General features: G+C 46.3%; 1 protein-coding gene across 2 annotated transcripts in view; it reads left to right on the top strand.

The window, feature by feature from the left end:
- The window catches only part of MROH1 (maestro heat like repeat family member 1), a 2508022-nt gene that overhangs the window by 795545 nt on the left and 1690840 nt on the right, over positions 1-21637 (top strand). For both annotated transcript variants that reach the window (XM_085604508.1, XM_085604507.1), the window contains exon 12: positions 14134-14207. In XM_085604508.1, the coding sequence (XP_085460634.1) occupies positions 14134-14207 (74 nt within the window). The remainder of the gene's footprint in view (positions 1-14133; positions 14208-21637) is intronic.

Genomic DNA, 21637 nt, shown 5'->3' with positions numbered 1-21637 from the left:
TGGGAAAGCTTTTCGTTTCAACCATGCCATGATTCTCTGTGCTCATTTTTAGGAAGTATAGGTGTTACTAGAGGCCACTTTAGCTACCTGGAAGACCGCATGTCTTATATATAACTAGAAGTAGGTCTACCCCAGATTTTATTTTATATTCGAATAGGAACAATACAGACAAGACAATTTGTAAGTGGGACACAATCCTGCATCCAACTAAACCAAGAGGGACAAACAATGAAGAACACAAAAGACTCGGGCAAAGCTGTAGGTTTGTTAAACACACAATTTTCAATGTAACAAACAAATTGCAAGAGAACACCATTACACATTAAATGACAATTTAGGGCAGTGTATAAGGTGTTCTTCATTGTTTGTCCCTCTTGGTTTAGTTTGATGCAGGCTTGTGTCCCACTTACAAATTGTCTTGTCTATATTGTTCCTATTCGAATTTAAAATATTAAATATCTGACCTCTGTCCGGCTGGACAAGTTATACAAATATAGTACCGACTGGGTCTATATTAATTCCCCCCCCCCCCCTTTTTACTGTTGTTTCTCTAGGGACCACTGTTCTTAAAAATAACATGTTATTGAGTAGTCGTACAATGATGGGATGTGACAGAGCTCCAGGAGGTGGCCTGTGTTTCAGGGAACAGTGAGCAATTTTAATTACAAAAACATTGTGAGGGCTCTTCCATTCACACCCAAGAATTTCTTTTTGACAGTCAAGCCACCACCTTTGTCTGCCTTGGGAAAAAATCCACACTGTTCATAGTGAGGAGGATGGATGGGCAACAACTGGGAACGCTGATTGATTGTTGTAGCTCATTTTTCGGTACTAGGACTCGCCTGCCTGAAAGCTCACTCATTCCTGGTCTCAGGGCGTGTTTCCACCAGCAGCTGCTACTTTTCTCCCCATCTCTCTCCTGCAAGGCACTTACCAGCCACACAGACCTATCTCTTCACCCTGCCCTCATGGGGGCTGTTTCCCGTGACAACAGAGGGATTTAAAGGTGGTGATATCTTGTCTCTCCTCCCTTGCCAACATTATCTGCAAACCTCAAATGTTCTTGCTGATGTGCCCAACTGCAGCACTTCCTTCCTCTCACAGCGATTGATTCCTCCAGTGATCCTGGAACCTCGTCTCTGGCAGGTTGTACTTGTGGGTCAGGTGCCCCAGCACATGTGTGAACGCATCTACTATCACGTCCCTCTCTTAACTTATGTAAGGGCCTAGTCAAGATTCTCGCTGGCTTGGATTGAGAATAGGGCCTGGCCTTGGGACTGCGTCAATATGACTACATGAGGACTAGTAGAAAGACTGTTACGGCACCACAGCAGCAGGCAGGAGAAAAATATAAATTTGTAAGTTGCCCTGTGATGAGGTTTATAGTGGATGAATAGAGCCTGGTCAATGCGTGCTTGTTATCTTGGCTCACCTGCCACACCCCGCTCTATAGTCCTGTTTTGACCATCTTTAAATGTGTTGCTGTTTATTTTGTATTTGGATTCCAAGATGGTGGATTCCTTTTAGATCTTATTACTTGAATTCATCTTCCGAAACATTCTCCCTGTTTGGCAGATTATGTCATGAGGTGTCATTTTGGTTTCTTTGTTCATGTTCGGTCTCCTTCCAAATTTCCTGTCTTCCCTGGCAACATAAACCTGGTTTCTACATTATTCATGCATGCACATTCTGAACCCATGTTCTCCTGTGACATAGATTTGCTTGCTTTGAAGACTGTCATCTCATGATCAAAATGACTAAAACATTAATGGAGTGTCTCTTGACAATCTGAATGTAGCCACGTCTTGCTAGTCAAGGATGTCTTGTCGTTTCCACCAAAATAAAGGTCATAATGAATGCCCTTCAAAAATCAAACCCCTGTTGCAGAAGTGTTACTCTCTGGGAAAAGCTTTTAGTAAAGGTGGGTTTTGGCCAGGTAGTTCCATTTGCTACAAGCCTTTGCCTTTGAGTGTATTAAGCCATATAGTCTTTTTCCCCATCCATTTGGAAAAGGGAAAGCGCATGATGATGATGAGGTAGGTGTAACAATTTGTCTTAGATATGATTCCAGCACTCCTAGTCTATGCTCTTCCACCTTCAAAATACTGAGCCAGCCACCCCCTCACTGGCACATCCTGGACAACAACTTTCATTTTGGAGAAAAAAATGTGTAAACTGTGTGTTTGGTGATGCACAGCTTTAGGCCTCTGGCAAGCCTTGGGGACGCTCATACATGGGCTTACACAGGGTCTCAAAGGGACGGCTCCTTTTTAGGTCGAGCAAACAGCGCTTGCGCTGTTGCTTAGTGACCTATTGTGTATGCTTTGGGAGTTAAACTCCACCTATTTCGTGCCCATTGTATTCTATTCGTCTCTGTCCCTGTCCTTTACAAATCCTTGCTTCCTAATGGGTAGTTGTGCCTCTTTGTCCCTCCTTTACGTTTCCGGTCTACTCCGATGCAGCACTGACTAAGTACTGTATTTGTACGCTTAAAATGTTTGTCTTTCTGCTGGGACTACTTTTCTTGTCCTTGCGTTTCCCAGCCTCCGCGCCGCACAGCTTCACGTCTGCTGCGCTTTCCATTTGTACAAAACACCAGCTGTTGTGCTCCATCGAAGCTGCCGCGACGCCTCGAGTTACAAGGTCAATGATTTTTTAAATGTCTTCTGTTCCTTTCCTATTTTTTTCTGTGATCACTTGTTTGTTTTTCTTTCCCTTGTCTCTTTCTTTCTGCCTCCTCTAATGTATTTTCTCTCATTTCCTCTCCTCGCATTCCTAATGCTGGCCCAATGATCAGTGCCGAGGTACGGTCCTCTCGGGCCCTGGTGCCTGAGATGGAGCTTCTAATGATCACTCTTCGGCACGTGTCTGCCTGCAGCATTGAACGAGGGAGCCTCTCGGGGCCCTGGTGCCTGAGGTGGAGCTTCTAATGACCACTCTTCGGCACATGTCTGCCTGCAGCATTGAACGAGGGAGCCTCTCGGGGCCCTGGTGCCTGAGGTGGAGCTTCTAATGATCACTCTTCAGCACGCGTCCGCCTGCAGCATTGTACGAGGGGGCCTCTCGGGCCCTGGTGCCTGAGGTGGAGTTTCTAATGATCACTCTTCAGCACTCGTCCGTCTGCAGGATTGAACGAGGGGTCCTCTCGGGCCATGGTGCCTGAGGTGGAGATTCTAATGATCACTCTTCAGCACGCGTCCGCCTGCAGCATTGAACGAGGGGGCCTCTCGGGGCCCTGGTGCCTGATGTGGAGCTTCTCATGATCACTCTTCAGCACGCGTCCGCCTGTAGCATTGAACGAGGGGTCCTCTCGGGCCAGGGTGCCTGAGGTGGAGCTTCTAATGATCACTCTTCAGCATGCGTCCGCCTGCAGCATTGAACGAGGGGTCCTCTCGGGCCCTGGTGCCTGAGGTGGAGCTTCTAATGATCACTCTTCAGCACGCGTCCGCCTGCAGCATTGAACGAGGGGGCCTCTCGGGGCCTTGGTGCCTGAGGTGGAGCTTCTAATGATCACTCTTCAGCACGCGTCCGCCTGCAGCATTGAACGAGGGGGCCTCTCGGGGCCTTGGTGCCTGAGGTGGAGCTTCTAATGATCACTCTTCAGCACGCGTCCGCCTGCAGCATTGAACGAGGGGTCCTCTCGGGGCCCTGGTGCCTGAGGTGGAGCTTCTAATGATCACTCTTCAGCACGCGTCCGCCTGCAGCATTGAACGAGGGGGCCTCTCGGGGCCTTGGTGCCTGAGGTGGAGCTTCTAATGATCACTCTTCAGCACGCGTCCGCCTGCAGCATTGAACGAGGGGTCCTCTCGGGCTATGGTGCCTGAGGTGGAGCTTCTAATGATAACTCTTCAGCACGCGTCCGCCTGCAGCATTGAACGAGGGGTCCTCTCGGGCCATGGTGCCTGAGGTGGAGCTTCTAATGATCACTCTTCAGCACGCGTCCGCCTGCAGCATTGAATGAGGGGGCCTCTCGGGGCCTTGGTGCCTGAGGTGGAGCTTCTAATGATCACTCTTCAGCACGCGTCCGCCTGCAGCATTGAACGAGGGGGCCTCTCAGGGCCTTGGTGCCTGAGGTGGAGCTTCTAATGATCACTCTTCAGCACGCATCCGCCTGCAGCATTGAACGAGGGGGCCTCTCGGGGCCTTGGTGCCTGAGGTGGAGCTTCTAATGATCACTCTTCAGCACGCGTCCGCCTGCAGCATTGAACGAGAGGGCCTCTCGGGGCCCTGGTGCCTGAGGTGGAGCTTCTAATGATCACTCTTCAGCACGCGTCCGCCTGCAGCATTGAACGAGGGGGCCTCTAGGGCCTTGGTGCCTGAGGAGGAGCTTCTAATGATCACTCTTCAGCACGCGTCCGTCTGCAGGATTGAACGAGGGGTCCTCTCGGGCCATGGTGCCTGAGGTGGAGTTTCTCATGATCACTCTTCAGCACGCGTCCGCCTGCAGCATTGAACGAGGGGGCCTCTCGGGGCCTTGGTGCCTGAGGTGGAGCTTCTAATGATCACTCTTCAGCACGCGTCCGCCTGCTCATTGAACGAGGGGGCCTCTCGGGCCTTGGTGCCTGAGGTGGAGTTTCTAATGATCACTCTTCAGCACGCGTCCACCTGCAGCATTGAACGAGGGGGCCTCTCGGGGCCTTGGTGCCTGAGGTGGAGCTTCTAATGATCACTCTTCAGCACGCGTCCGCCTGCGGCATTGAACGAGGGGGCCTCTCGGGGCCTTGGTGCCTGAGGTGGAGCTTCTAATGATCACTCTTCAGCACGCGTCCGCCTGCAGCATTGAACGAGGGGGCCTCTCGGGGCCTTGGTGCCTGAGGTGGAGCTTCTAATGATCACTCTTCAGCACGCGTCCGCCTGCAGCATTGAACGAGGGGGCCTTGGTGCCTGAGGTGGAGCTTCTAATGATCACTCTTCAGCACGCGTCCGCCTGCAGCATTGAACGAGGGGTCCTCTCGGGCCCTGGTGCCTGAGGTGGAGCTTCTAATGATCACTCTTCAGCACGCGTCCGCCTGCAGCATTGAACGAGGGGGCCTCTCGGGGCCTTGGTGCCTGAGGTGGAGCTTCTAATAATCACTCTTCAGCATGCGTCCGCCAGCAGCATTGAACGAGGGGTCCTCTCGGGCCATGGTGCCTGAGGTGGAGCTTCTAATGATCACTCTTCAGCACGCGTCCGCCTGCAGCATTGAACGAGGGGGCCTCTCGGGGCCTTGGTGCCTGAGGTGGAGCTTCTAATGATCACTCTTCAGCACGCGTCCGCCTGCAGCATTGAACGAGGGGGCCTCTCGGGGCCTTGGTGCCTGAGGTGGAGCTTCTAATGATCACTCTTCAGCACGCGTCCGCCTGCAGCATTGAACGAGAGGGCCTCTCGGGCCCTGGTGCCTGAGGTGGAGCTTCTAATGATCACTCTTCAGCACGCGTCCGCCTGCAGCATTGAACGAGGGGGCCTTGGTGCCTGAGGTGGAGCTTCTAATGATCACTCTTCAGCACGCGTCCGCCTGCAGCATTGAACGAGGGGGCCCTCTCGGGGCCTTGGTGCCTGAGGTGGAGCTTCTAATGATCACTCTTCAGCACGCGTCCGCCTGCAGCATTGAACGAGGGGGCCTCTCGGGGCCTTGGTGCCTGAGGTGGAGCTTCTAATGATCACTCTTCAGCACGCGTCCGCCTGCAGCATTGAACGAGGGGGCCTCTCGGGCCATGGTGCCTGAGGTGGAGCTTCTAATGATCACTCTTCAGCACGCGTCCGCCTGCAGCATTGAACGAGGGGGCCTCTCGGGGCCTTGGTGCCTGAGGTGGAGCTTCTAATGATCACTCTTCAGCACGCGTCCGCCTGCAGCATTTAACGAGGGGGCCTCTCGGGGCCTTGGTGCCTGAGGTGGAGCTTCTCATGATCACTCTTCAGCACGCGTCCGTCTGCAGGATTGAACGAGGGGGCCTCTCGGGCCATGGTGCCTGAGGTGGAGCTTCTAATGATCACTCTTCAGCACGCGTCCGCCTGCAGCATTGAACGAGGGGGCCTCTCGGGCCATGGTGCCTGAGGTGGAGCTTCTAATGATCACTCTTCAGCACGCGTCCGCCTGCAGCATTGAACGAGGGGGCCTCTCGGGGCCTTGGTGCCTGAGGTGGAGCTTCTAATGATCACTCTTCAGCACGCGTCCGCCTGCAGCATTGAACGAGGGGGCCTCTCGGGGCCTTGGTGCCTGAGGTGGAGCTTCTCATGATCACTCTTCAGCACGCGTCCGTCTGCAGGATTGAACGAGGGGGCCTCTCGGGCCATGGTGCCTGAGGTGGAGCTTCTAATGATCACTCTTCAGCACGCGTCCGCCTGCAGCATTGAACGAGGCCGAGCTCTGGGCATCTTACCAGGTGGCAGGCGTGATGGGCCAGCCATCGGCTTTTGCTGACCTCGGGCACACTGATAGAACCGCCTGTGCTGATTATCCCTTTTTGCGCTCCTTAGAACGTTTCCTCATAAACATTTCACCGAGACTTCTACTGAGTCTGAGCATTCCTCCTTACTCCCCGCACTGCCCCCCCCCCCCACTCTCCCCCGTCTGCGAGTAACGTATGCAAACAACTGATGTGAAAAGATAAAGAAATGAGAGCAGGGAAAACATCGAATTGTTGTCTCTTGTTATTTTAAGCGCCCTTTCACTTTCATTTTTGTCTCAGAATGGCAGCAGTCGCTGTCGCACACACCACTCGCAGGACGCTGTCATTGATCAATGGCGGCCACAAGCAATGTGGTGTCACTCAGATCTCTGCTGCAGGTACATTCACCACATGAGAAGTCTCCCTGTCGTATTTGCCAGCCACCTGCAATTCACAAACAATCTGTATCTGACGGGGTAACACACTGACCTCTCTGAGTAGATGTGCAGCCTTTCGCCTGAGGTTGAGATTAATCTGTGCAGCAGGTGTGTTAGCCAACAGACTTATCAGGTGAAACGTGTCCACCCTTTCCAATATAGATACTTTCCGAAGATTGTTTTTATTGCTTGTCTCTCAAAGCTACAGTCATGTTTACAGAAACAGATGTGTACATTGCTTAAGGTTCTTTTTGTTGAAAATCCGGCGACGGCTTGGATGTTGCCTACACGTACAAGGTTCAATTATTGTTTCAATAATAGTGTGTGTAATTCCTGTTGATTTGTTCTCCATATCGACTTCCAGGCTGTTCAGTCACTCCACCACAGTAATGAAAGCGGTTTTGTTTTACTGATTTTAACTGGTAAACACAAAGTTAATTATCCGGCTTTGTCTATTTTAAAATATGAAAAACAATGTTCACACTATTTTTTTCATTATTCACAATGCTTGCTTTGAAGGTTGACATGTGGGGGAGTAAAAGAAGGCGTGGTGTTTTCTAATGAAGCATAAACAGGTTCTGACATGCACGTGTGCTTGTATTGCAATGCTAATGTTTTATTGTTTTACTTATGTTACGGACAGCTACTTATAGTGCCACAACCCATCAAACAATCAAAACATAAAGTAAATAAAAACATCAACACAGATGAAACGAGTACAAATGTATATTGCTAAATACAGAAGGGAATATAAAAAGATATCTTAGAAAAAAACCCACTATTTTTATTCATAGTTTACCCCAGTAGCAACTTTCTCCCAAAACATTCTTGTTTTTTTGCAGACTTGGACATGTCCCGTTTATCCCATTATAAAGTCCAAGTTTGCAATGGTAAAACCTGATGAAACCGTATAATCCACACCCACATGGAAATGGGATACGCGAGAGCTCCAAGTCCCGTGTCCTTTTCAATGTAATATCAAAAAGGAGGGACAGAGCCGGGTTAGGAGGTCCTGCACACAGGCTCCCGGGTAAGGCTAAGAACTAGAAAGAGTGTGCAGTTCCTGTCAGGACGTGTGGGAAAGACAGGTCTTTCTTCGTGATGCCCTCACACACCCCGAGAGGTGTCATGCTTCATCATAGGGCGTTTGCCCCTAGTCAGGCCGGCGCTACACTGCCTGACGGGCTCCCGAAACCGGGGCTCTTTGCCGGGGATCTTTTGAAGAAGAAGCCGTAAGGTGCGTGTGGGTTAGGTAGTGCACAAGGGGGTGAAATAGTTAAAATGGGTATGGAGCAGTCTTATTGAATACAATTTTAATAAACTAGGTAGCTCTAGCCTAATTAAAAACTGTGTGTGCCCCCCTGTGTGGAAAATAATGTTCCTCAAGGGTCAGTTGATGTGTGACTGGTCAACATGTTTCGTGCCTGGTTTGCCCCTAACGGGTCAATTGGCACTTCGTCAGGACCGGTAAAGTGTGATAAAGTGCACTACCGCCTGGTATTCAGTATAGTGAAAAATTACCAGGGATGATAGGAATGCCCTAGTTGATGTGTACTGGGGAGTTCTCTAAATCTGTAGGAAAAGGGGGGATGAGGGGTAGTTACAACCAAGAGAAAGGCGTCAAAGCATTGGCCTCGGTGAGTGACATGTGTTGCTCATGGTGGCAACACAGCATGATACCACAACTTTTAATGAATACATTATAGTAAATCAATTACATCTGGCAGGTTCGCCAATGGGTGCGGCTGGTCAGTGAATACATTAAAAGCAATCTTCAACACATGTGGCAGGGTTGCAAAAGGAATGGTCATGTGTTGCCGTGGTGGCAACACAGCATGATAACACATCTTTTCATGGATACATATTAGTAAATCAATAACATATGGCAGGTTCGCCAAAGGGTGCGACTGGTCAGTGGATTAATTAAAAGCAATTTTCAACACATATGGCAGGTATTTTGGCAAGTAAGACAATGGAAGCGGTTGATCAGTGAAAAAGTTAGTAAACTTAAGTGCAAACGTGGCAAATGACCAACAGTCGCATATAAATATGAGCATTAATACTGTTAAGCGTGACGGATTGCGTAGCAAAATGGTCCAGGCATCGCTTCTAGACGGACTTACGTGTGTTGTACCAAAGATCGTATCGTCAATGCTAATATGCGTGGTTTCATGAGACCTATTAGCAAACTACACTGGTGGCATTATCACAATGCGGAATGTTTCATTTGGGAAGGGGCTTATGCGTCAGGGGCCACCCGAATGACGTGTTGGTAATGGGAACGGAACACAGTGCTGAATGTTAAAAGACTTTAATGCCGGCCGTGAAGAATTGGTGTGCGTTCTTACTCGTCTGTGATCATAGCGTGGTGGGGACTCTGCGGGTGCCTACTGGCAAGTGACATAAGTGCGCATACTCGCACAACAGCAACGATATAAACTCACACACCCTCACAATGCTAGCATAAACTCACCCCTAGTCTCAGCGTCATAGGCTGACGGGGCTGGCCAGAGCACATCATTGCTCCGGTGATCTAGAAAGGAACAAACGTTGCGTTCAAGCGTGAATAAAAGGCGCCGATGGCTTACCGGTAGTGTGGGAACTCCTGAATGAGAGGTATACTGACAGGCGTCGATAGGCAACCTGCCTTCGTCCTACCCTTGCTCCGGGACCCGTAGTGAAAACTTATGTTTCTCCTGTTTTATAGTGAAGGCTAGGATGATAGTGGTGTTGGCGGCCATCATGGAAGGATGCAATCTCAAAACTTTGAGAGCGACACGGTTCGTGTAAAAACGGACGAGGTCACAGTTGGTGAGCCAGGAAGTGGAGGGTCTGTGCTGCGGGGTAAATTGCCATATGTGATTTGTATGTGAAGGACAAAGTGTTCCCTATAACTCATGGGTGTTACAATTCATTAAAGTAAACTTCGGGCAGAGGAGGGATACTGATCTGCCGAGTGGCGACCAATACGAACAATAGCAAGGGGAACTAGGGATGGTTCTGATTGGAATACTCATAGTTGGAGTCACCGCGCAGAGACTAAAAATTGCGGTGGACGTGTTGGTGTGTGGTCGGTGGTCGATGGAGGGTATACAAGGTGGTGAATTCTCCAACAAGGGAACGTAATTCACTTGAGACATATACTAGAAACAAGTACAGGGGTAGCTTAGATATTCTGAAGGGGGGACAAATGTTCACTAGTGATTTAGTTTTGTCCAGGGAATATCATTATTGAGTCCTCTAATGTGCCCTCCCAATTTGAAAACCCAACATTGTTCCTTTCTAAATAAATCCTCATTGGTGATAGTAGGAAAGGCCTCAAGAACTGTCCATTGTATGTCATTGGCTGAGTGATTATGATCCACAAAATGAGCACACATTTTGGTGTTTGTTTTTTTGCAACGAAAGTTGCTGCTATGTTCGGTGATTCTTGTTTTGACAGCACGAGTGGTCATCCCTATGTATTGGAGTGGGCAGGGACACGTAATGCGGTACATGCAATTGCATGTATTGCAATTTGTGTGCTTGTTTTGGGTCCACATCCAGTTGTTAGTGGAATGGTTTTCGTGGCTTGAGTGAACGGACAGACTACACATTGTCCGCAAGGATAATGTCCAGTCACAGGGGTTAGGTTCCAGAGAGTGTTGGGGGCCCTGGATGTTTGCTTTTTTTGGTCTCGTATTGACCAGTAGGTCCTTGATGTTGGCTGTCCTCTTAAAGGCGAACCGTGGTTTGCTTAGGGCAAGATCCCCTGTTCCCAGAATTCTCCAGTGCTTTTTAACGATTCTTTTTAACAAGTTCGACTCAGGGGTGTAGGTAGTGACACATGATATCACTGGCAGGTTTAGTGTGTGTTTCTAGGAGGCTTAACCTGTGGGTTTTGTGTGCTCGTTTCTGAGCATTGGTTACTATCCGTGGTGGATACTGTCTCCTGACCAAGTGCATACTTAGTTCAGATGCTTGTTTTTTGTAGTCCTCAATGTTACTACAGTTCCTATGGATGCGTAGGAACTGCCCGTAAGGTAGATTTTCCCTCAAGTATTTGGGGTGTAAACTTTGGTACAAGAGGGGCCAGTGACTGTCGGTGGGTTTTTTGTATGTGGTGGTTTCAAACCTGTTTGGTTTCTTGATGATCATGAGATCAAGGAAGGGGAGTTCCTGTTCAGAGCAATTGGCTGTGAAATTGAGAAACGGATTGAGGTTGTTGATCCACCGGAGGAAGTCGGGGATAGTGTTCCTGTCACCCCTCCAGAAAATCAAAATATCATCGATATAACGTTTCCAAAGGAGAACGTTATTCGTGAAGGGGTTGGAATCCGTGAGCACATACCTCGCCTCGAAGTCCGACATGTAGAGACATGCCAGACTTGGGGCGAAAGTACTGCCCATGGACGTGCCTTGCGTCTGATGAAACAGTCGTTCCTCGAACTGAAAAGTTTTCAGTGAGTGCGATGTGGGCACATTCCATGACCAAGCTGATTGGGGTAGTTGAAGTCCATGTACTGCCATGTAATGTTTCCTCTACCACTTCAAGTGTATTCAGTTGTGGAATGTTGGTGTAGAGGGCCTCCACATCCAGTGTAAGTAGTACATCTGGCAGGGGCCCTCTAAGTTGGTGGTTTCAATGAGTTTTAGGACATCCCTAGTGTCTTGGAGGAAAGTGGGGGTTCTGCGGACCAAGGGTTGCAAAACGTGGTCGCAGAACTTGGAAAGCGGTTCCAGGACTGACCCTATACCTGAGACTATGGGTCTCACTGGGGGTGGGTTGACCCCTTGTGAATTTTGGGCAAGATGTAAAAGTAGGGTAGCCTGATTTGTCAAGAATTCTGCCTCGTTTTTGGTGTTCCACCCTTGATTGAGGGTCGCTGTAACCATGGATTGTCGTCTGGTCTGGAGGCGTGGGGTGTGATCTTGGGTAAGGGGAGTGTAGTAGTGGTTGTTCTCCAGTTGGCGTAGACATTCCCTCCGGTAGTCTGTGGTGGCCATGATAACGTTTGCACCCCCGTTATCTGCTTCCTTTATTGTTATGGTGGTGTCGTTAGATAATGCTTTTATGGCTGAAGCTTCAGAAGTCGTGGTGTTAGAAAATCTGGCATCAAGGCTTTTCTCTGTTATTTCTTTGAGGACTGCTTGCTCGAAGGTCAGAACTTCTGGTGGTACCATGTTGGAGGTAGGCGTGAAGGTGGAGGGTTTTCGCAAGCCAGTATCGGATGATGAAGATTTTGATTGTTCGCCAAAGTATGCTTTTAAGCGCATCTTCCTGAACAGATTTTGAATTTCGCAGTTGGTGCGAAAGTGGTTCACCTTGGGGGTGGGTACAAACCCCAGTCCTTTCTTGAGGATATTGGTTTCAGTAGCTGAGAGTAGTCGATCAGAAACGTTCACCATCAATTTCTCTTGTCCTGGTGGTACCTCAATTCCATGAGTAATGGGTTCTGCTGTGTTTGGTCCTGCCATTGTACCTGTTTGGGTTGGTTCTGTGCGCCTCTTCTTTTTCTGCCACGCCCTTTGCCCCAGCCTCTGCCTAAAAAAGGTTGTGGTTGAAAGGGGGCGAAGAGTGATGGCGGTCCGTTTTAGTAGGGCGGGTAGTGCCACATCGGTGGTCCTTGGAACGGAGTGGGTCCTTGGTAAGGTGGCGGGCCATAGCCATACATAGGGTTTGGTGGTGTTCTATGTTGTTGGTTGTGTTGGTAACCTCCTTGGTTTTCCGTGCTGGAGTTGCTTCCCAATGAATAAGTTCTCCGACGTGAGCTAGTGCTATCATCTGAAGAATAGTCATCTCCTGAGGGTTTGTAGTCATCCCTGAGATAAGGATACATTTTTTTTTTGCTGAAGCGTGCAATATCTTTCTGGAGTTTGCTAATTTTATTTCTCATCAGGTAGTCCTTGTTGTCGTTAATTTCCTTGGTTATTTTGGCCAATTTGGCTTTGAATGTGGCGTTGGCGATATTGGCTTTCAAGTTGCCCTCTGTGATGGAGATTCTTAGTATTATTTCATCAGCCAGCCTTTTGGCGGTTTTAATGATGAGGACCAATAGATCCCTGGTGCATTTCCACGCCACCAGGGACCATTCCTCCTTGAACTGTTTATCCTCAAGGTAAATTCTTGGGGTGTTGCTGACAATCCGTTAGGTGCTATGTTTGCATGTAGATACTCTGTCATGATTGCCTCGTACATGATGATTTTCATCAGTTGGCGTTTCATATTTGTGATGGTTGTCCAATCACTAGAAGAACCACTAGTCAAAGCTCCTCCATCAGGGTCTAATAGGGAAGGGCCATTCAGGATTTCTGTTACACAGTCCTCCCCGAAGGAGAGACCTTGGTGGTTCTCCATAGTAGTGGAGAAGTGGGAGCGGGAAAGTCGAAGGGTATTCCTCTGCAAGTGGAGGGAAAGGGGGTACGTCCCACGGCTGAGCCGCCATGCTAATGTTATATCAAAAAGGAGGGACAGAGAGCCGGGTTAGTAGGTCCTGCACACAGGCTCCCGGGTAAGGCTAAGAACTAGGAGTGTGCAGTTCCTGTCAGGACGTGTGCGAAAGACAGGTCTTTCTTTGTGATGCCCAAACACTCCGAGAGGTGCCATGCTTCATCATAGGGCGTTTGCCCCTCTTCAGGCCGGCGCTGCAATGCCTGACGAGCTCCCGAAACCGGGGCTCTTTGCCGGGGATCTTTTGAAGAAGAAGCCGTAAGGTGCATGTGGGTGTGAGGGCTAGGTAGTGCACAATGGGGTGAAATCATTAAAATAGGTATGGAGCATTCCTATTGAATCAAATTTTCATAAAATAGGTAGCTCTAGCCTAATTAAAAACTGTGTGTGTCCTGTGTGGAAAATAATGTTCCTCATGGGTCAATCTATGTGTAAATGGTCAACATGTTTCGTGCCTGGTTTGCCCCTAGCGGGTCAATTGGCACTTCGTAAGGACAGGGACAGTGAGCATAAGTCACCTGTCCAAATTGATCGGTCCATGTTTGTACCATTTTACATGTTTTTATGTTAAATAACTGTATGCGTACATGTAGACTCAAGAAGTTGCTGCGAGAGTCATCTGAAGTTAAAGAAATTGATTTCAGAATCCATTAAGCAGTTCAATATGTTTAAGATCATCTGGAGCTGTCTTAAACAGCTTTGTGTTTTGTGGGTTGTCGACTACTTTGATTATGTTCCTTTCAGATGTAATTTGCAGAATGGGACTGTGATGTCGTTTGGTGTATGGTTAGTTGTCAACATAAGTATCTCTACTGACCTTTTCATAGAAATGTGCAATTCTGTTTTGTTGCATTTTATAGATTTCATAACATAACAATCGTTTTGCATTTCTTTCAGCTGTTCAGATGGAAAACAAGAAAAGCCTGATTTTGGCATCCATGAAACTTCCTCTCCAGGATAGCAGCAATAAGGTACATTTATTTTTCATGCAATTTAAGGTATTTGATATAGTGCATGGAGTAGCAATGAGAGGCTTTACAAAATGTTGTTTGTCTTCAGCAAGCACTGGAAACTTTTTTTACAGTTCAGAGAAATGCATGGGTGTGGCATGTTCAGTACTGTCGTCAGCTTTCCCTACATGCTGATATGGCAGCAATGAATATATCTAACGCTTTAGTCCAAGTTCTTCTCTCCTACTCCATATCGGTCACCTAGAGTTGATGTCAGAGCACCTCACTCAAATCTTTTTTTATTTTCATGTCAAGCTCTCTTAATTCAGAGAGACACCACTACAACAAACCATTATCCGAACCAACAGGGAGGAATTTTCTCTAGAGTTCTATTTCTTGAGTGTCAGACTATTAGGAATGCACTGATTGCCAATAGTCTGCATGTTAAATATTCCAAAAGTTCTAAATTCTGAAGCAGACTGCTTCCGCAGGATTTAAAAAAAACAACACATGGGTATCAACATTTGTAAACAACTATTTTGATTTTGTCCTATATGAATCTATAACATCTTAAACATTGAAGATGTTCTAATTTAACCCATCCATTCCCTAACACCACCTCTTCATTACATAGGTTGTACATCAAAAGAAACATGAAATAAATCATTGTAGTACCAATATTTACCCCTTGGAGCGATCAGATCAGAATCGATCAGAAGAATTCTCCCGCTCATGCAGGTGTTTCTGGATTATTAATGTGTTAGTGCACAGATCCTGCTTTACTATTCTCCAAAGTCATCTTGTATAGTACGTTCTTACCGTGACATCTTTAGTTAAGATCTCCCTTTCCCGAATGATCCATGAAATTTAATTATAAAATGCATCATTTCTATCCAGGACTCTATATCTGTTTCTGCCTTTTTGTCAATCCTGGCCTCTTTCATTCTTCTGGTTTCTGTTCTTGCCTAGTCTATAACATCCCTTATCCATGATGGTGTTGCAGCTATAGAGGACAACCAGTGTATCACAAGTGTGTGCTTACATAACAGCAACACCAATACTGCAAATTTGTGTTGAATCTTATTTTTTAGGTCTGGGAATAACAGTGCCAGATCTTGCCACCCAATTTAAGTTTTGTTATTCTGTCTGTCCCCTTGCGGATTACCGCGCTGTGCTGAAGGGTTCGTGCGCGCACGGGGCCGTGACGGAGCGGTTCCGTCATCCGCACAGCGCGACCGACGCGCATGACGGAACCGCTCCGTCACACGCATCAAAGGGGTTAATCATTTCATCATGATAACTTATGAAGAGGTTGCATGACCAAGCCATATACAAAAATGTTACATCATCTTCCCTGCACCTAGAGCAGTTTGAGGACCTGGCTGCTTATATTTTGTGTAGGCATACAAGGTTATAGATAGTAAATGTGATTTAGAAAATTGAACTGTTTCAATTTAAACCCGTTACTGGAAACCTCTTAAACCATGACACTGTACTTCTCCCAATCTTGGTCTGAGATGGATCTCTGCCTGTCATCTTCCTATCTCTGACAGGCACACAATATGGGCAAGGTTCTGTCAAATGTCAGAGACTGGTACAGACAAGATACTGAACTCCCTTTTCAGGCAGAACCCCTAGTGAGGCCAATGACTACGGCGTTGCTGGGAGATCTGTCCATATCTCCATAGTAATGTTTTTAATTTTGGCATATTGTAAAAATCAACCTTTATCTAGTTCTGACATCTCACATGCATCTTTGAATGTAAAAAACAGCTTTGTAGGATGTAAATCTCCTAACGTTTACCAATCCCCCAGTTACCTGCGAGCCATGGACATCACCTGATCAGTGCCAGAAAAGGGTTTGTCACCATATATTTAGTGCACTGGTGAAATAGTTGTTTCTAGATTCCTGTAACTGCTGACTGCCCATTCCAACTGACCCACTATTTGTGGTGCCTCCTTCAAGAGTGTGCAGCCCATCATAAGATACTCTGGCAAAGATGTACTGACTGTGCTATCACAGAGAATTATTTTCTCCCATTCACCGCGTTTGGCGGAGAACCTTGCTACATGCTGTGGTTGAGGTGCGATGTATTGCAGCTTCAAATCTGAGAGTTCAATGCCTCTCGCTACGCTATCCCTTTTAGAGGGATCAGATTTTCCCTACTCTTCTCGCCTGCCCAAACCAGAGAGACCAGGAGAATATCAAGTGATTTAAAGATTGATTAGGTAAAATTTTGCAATGAATACAGGCATCGCACGAGAACCATTTTTGCAATAGCCACCCTGCCCCTAGGAGATACTATAATTGTGTTCCCAAATTGGATAGATGTTCTAGGCCCCTTAACCATTTGCTCTCTGTTGTATGTGTATTGTTTATTTGCAGAATGAGCAATTTTGATTCCCAGGTGTTTAAACTTGTCTTGTTCCTACTTCAGGTCTACCTTTGGCAGTTCTAGATGTTTTATATTCTGATTGTGCTATAGGGAACACTAGAGTCTTTGTTTTGTTCACTCACAGGCATGTTATAGCTCCAAATTCTGCCTGTTTCCTCTTCAGAATAAGGATTGATATCTGTAGTGTGTGTCACATACACCAACATATCATTGCGTACATGAAAACCACATGGACCGTGCCACCTACTTTCATCCCCCAATCTAACCATTCCTTTCTTAGACTTATTACCTGTGGTTCTACAGTCATGGCGAAAGGCAATGGGTAAACAGGACTCCCTTGTTGCGTTCTCCTCTCGATAGGACGCTTTAAAAATCATTCTCTTCCAGATCTTACCCTGGGCAGCGGGTTATGTCTAAATCGTAAGTAAGTAATATTTTATTGTTTGGTTAATTAAAACCTTTACAATTTCAATTTAAAAAGCGTTGTAGCAGCAGAATTCATATTCTAAAACCATTTTTAAAAAAAATAAAACATATAAAAACTATCATAAATTTTATTAACATGCGTAGAGCAGTTTGTCAATAACTGTTTGCCAGACCAGAAGTTTAAAAAAAAAAAAGCAAGGCTCAATTCTCAAAGAAAGAGGGACTGTTCCGTCATCGGTAGGCTGGTAACAGCAACAATAGAAAATTGCTGTTCGCTTTTCTGCTTAAGCATGTATCATCCGGGTGCTGAGTGACCAGAAAATGTCATTTTCGCTTTAATGTAATGCTTTAAGGGGCTTTGAGATGCAAAGATTAAGCGATCCGGTCACCTGACAAAAGAGCTTTTGCCCCTGCCACTTCCATGAATTGAACAAAGCGACACGCTAGCTGTACATCTCCACCTCCGAAACATGCCTTCACAGCTTGTTGCAGGTTCTTATCCGCTTACTTACAAAGAGCGGTTTCAGTAACTGTCGCCGTTCGGCCTGTAAATTTCTGCAGATACATAATAGGTGTAATACACTTTCACTGGCATCCTCACATAGGCGGCATATTGACTGACCCTGAAGTCATTTCCACGGGCAAAGATGCGGAAAAGATGGTAAAATACCCAATCGAAAGTGAAGGTATTTTTCTTTCTTCTTTCTATTAAAACCCGCACCTAAGTATGGTTGTGGAGAGGACTTGTCATAGCTGTGGACCACAAACCATCCATGGGCTCTTTCTGTAAATATCGCCTTGTCTTCTACTAGTGATAGCCTTTTCACTGTCTTGTTTACAATTTGTTTAAAACAATGGTAGGACCCTGAGGCTACCCAAAGTTCCTTGAGTCCCAGACGATCTATTGATGCTGTCAAATAGGCCCTTGCTGCACACTCCCTCTTTAGGTGTATTTCATTCCATAACTGTGAGTTCAGTGTGCCTGCATCAGATTTTTTTTATCTTGTACCAGCTCTTAGCATCTCCCTCTTTAGGTGTATTTCATTCCATAACTGTGAGTTCAGTGTGCCTGCATCAGATTTTTTTTATCCTGTACCAGCTCTTAGCATAGGCTCCTTTGCGGGCTATTTCTTGACTTTGCATGCCAAATTATAGCCTTATTTGGGCTGGCGAGACGTACTTTGGTAAATTAAATATTATCCTGGCAGCTCTTGAGACAGTTCTATCCAAAGTAACTGCATCTCTTCCCCTCAGACACTCACTCCCATAAGTTATTGCCGGGATGAGTTTCACTTGCCAGACTTGTAGCAGTGGGATAAGGCTAGGGCCGGCAGTTTTCGGTTTGATCGATTTTATGGCTACCGCGATCGAGTTGCCTCTTCTTTTGATTGCTTCTTTTTGTAAATTGAAAGTCCCCTTATAATCCATCATCACTCCTAAATATTTATATTGGTCAACTGCTTCGACTGGTGAATCTGCCGTATGCCAGCAGTATTTAGAGGTTTCCTTCTTTGGATGTATCCTCATAACCTTCGTTTTGTCGTGATTAATGATTAAACCATTAGATATTGAATACCGGCTAGTTTTGTCCAATAAGTGTTGGAGACCGATGGTGGTCTGGCTAACCAGAACAAGATCGTATGCGTACAGGAGGTTGGAGAGTAAAAGCCCTCGCAGCTTTGACGGATGAGAATTGTAGATGTCCAGTTCTGACGAAAGGTCAGACATAAATATGTTGAAGAGCGTTGGTGCCAGGACGCACCCCTGTTTAAGCCCCATGGTTGTTGGGATTTTCCTGGACAGGTACTTTCCATCCCCTAGCTTTACTTGGAACCAAATATTTGCATGAAGCAATGTTAACTGGTTTAGGAGAGCAGATGGTATTTTCATTTCCTTGAGTTTGTGCCAGAGTTTGCTTCTATCGATTTTGTCAAAAGCTGACGAATAGTCGATAAAACACATGAATAGGGGAAGTTTTGCTGTTTTAGCCCTGTCTATCAGTAGGGATAATACAAGAATGTTAGTAGTTGTCCCCATGCCCTTGCAGAAGCCTGTTTGGTTGATTGGTATAATTGATTGTTCTTCAGCCCAGGCAGTAAGGTCGTCCAGAAGGAGGCCAGCATAATATTTCGCCTCGATGTCCATTAAGGCCACAAGCCTATAACACTTTGCTAAGTTCTTGTCCCCTTTCTTGTATATTGGGGATATGATTGACCCCCTCCAGGAGTCCGGGATGATGACGACTCCTGCTATTTGGCCATACAGTGGTAGTAGAGTGGAAGCCCAGTGTTCCGGGTCCATTTTGAATAGAATTGGTGGAATCCCGTTAGGGCCTGGAGCACCCTCCCTCTTGCCCTTGGCTATCCTATTCTTGATCTGGAGAGTTGTGTATGAAAGATGATCATTTCCAGTTGGAACATTTAAATGTAAAGGGGATGCCTCTGGTATATTTCTGGAGGTCTGCCTCCATGGAGCATTAAAGTGTTTGTGCAGGTGCGAGGCCCAGGCTTCTTCTGACAGGTGGTAATTTACTCTTTGCACATTCTGGTTGGCTAAGCTGTTAATTGTTTGCCAAAATCTTGCGCTATTCATCTTGGAATCATACAGTAGCCTCGCCCACAGGTTATCGTCGTTTTCCCTTTTTTCCTGCCAAATTTCTTTTTTCTCTTTTGCTTTTAGTTGCGATAGCTCCCTTTGTAAAATGGGATCATGGCCTGTGCGTCGAAGATTGTGGTTTTTTTTTATTTATTGCATTCTTGAGCTTGCGGAGATTTGAAGTTGTAAAATTGAAAATATGGTTCTCCAGACGGACTAGTGAACTGGTTGTTATTGAAGCTGAGGGAGCGCTTAACGTATTTACTGTTACCAATGTTTTGGTTGGGTGTTCCCAGTGTGCTATCATATTTACATTTAAATCTGTCTGTTCCCGTTGCTCCCATATTGCCTTTGCTGTTGATAATAGTTCCTCTGGATGATTAGTTTTAATTTTTATCCTCCTGAAATTGTTTGTATAAATGGACTCTGGGTCCTTGACTGTCCTATCTGATGATATTCTAGTTATTGTAGAAATTTCTTGTGGGAAATGATCACGTGATCCTGCTGAAGAATGATAAGGATACAAAAGTGTAATCTATCAACGTGCTTGAGGTTGCGCTGTGGAATGTTGCCGCCGGAGGCTGGTCTCCCGTTTAGTGTCACGAAGCTTTGATGTTCCATATCCTTTACAAGGTTCTTAGCGTGTAGTGTTTGTCACTTCTTGGCACTCGGCTCTTGACAAGGAATGTTCCAGGCGATACATTGCTCATTAAGTAGCTCGTCCCTCTTCTGTGGCCCCATCAGATGCATATTAAAGTCCCCTGACAGTAGCAGATTAGTCGTGGATTCTTCTGTCAATCTAGTTATCTATGCTCCCACTATTTTTGCTCCTTTGATTTTATCGCGACGGTGTATGTAGATGTTTAGGAGTAATAGTTGTTGTTTGATATTTACCTCCCTTATGTCCACTCTAAGTGCTTTAATTGCATTTGTTGGTGATGTAAAGGTGTCAACATCTTTAGCCAATGTTATGGTCTTTATTGATGAATAAATTGTTAGACCACCCTTTCGATGTCCAAATTTGGAGCTTTTAACTGCTGGGCTGTGATGGGTTTTAAAGCCAAGTAAATGGAAGGGTTCTTCTAACCATGTCTCTTGGAGTAGAATGAGGTCGAAGCCTTGAAAATAATCCAGAAGGTCTTTAACTGAAGTGTTGTTGCCCAGACCATTTATATTCCAGGAGCAAATTCGTAGGTAGGTGTCACCTGACAGTGTTTGTTTTGTCCTGAGTCAAGTGCTATCGTCTTGTCGATTTATGGTATTTGCTAGCCATGACCAATCTTCTGACTGGAATATTTGCTGTTGATCTTTCCTTTCTGCTGGTCAAGCGTCCGTGCTACGGGCGCATTTATGCACAGATTACGATTGTGTGCACGCAAACACAGGAGCTGAGTTCCCTTGCTCTTTTAATTGGAATTAATGGATCCGGATAGCCAGGCTTTTGTTCGAGTTGTATTTTTATCCCCCAAGCTTTTAGTTGGGGTTCTTCTGCTAAAATCCTCCTTGCTACTTCCTCTGAGAACCAGGTTGTCTTGGTTATTTCTCGGTCTGAAATTCCCTTGATGCTTTTGAATGCAATTCTTTCAAGATTGTGTGTGTTTATATCTGCCAGATTTCCGATTGCTTGAATCAGTTGTTTTATATTCCCTCTGTTAAGGATATCCCCACTACCTCTGGACTTATATTCGGGGATAAATAGAATTGAATTATTTTTAAGTTGTGATTGGTTGGCGGTTAAGGGTGTGGCCTGAATAGATGTTTCCTCTTCAGCATGCATGTTGGAGCGTGCATGTTGGAGGTCTCTTTGGTCCGCCCTGGTTATGGTGAATGATTTCCTTAAAATGTCTGCCTCTACGGACCTTTCCTTGATGGTATATACTGGTACTCTGCTTACGTGGTTACTGTCTGTGTTCTGTGCTGTTATAGGTGGCGCTGTTGATTCGTCCGCCGTCTTATCCAGTTTGAGTTCTGGATCCCCTGATGCCAGAGTATTTGACAGGCTTGGTTTCCTTTCTCCTGCTGTTTTCCTTGGGA

Source organism: Triturus cristatus, chromosome 5_1 (assembly GCF_964204655.1).
Source record: "Triturus cristatus chromosome 5_1, aTriCri1.1, whole genome shotgun sequence".
Lineage (NCBI taxonomy): Eukaryota > Metazoa > Chordata > Amphibia > Caudata > Salamandridae > Triturus > Triturus cristatus.
The sequence above is the reverse complement of the archived record's forward strand: the minus strand, read 5'-3'. Positions and strand labels throughout refer to the sequence as shown.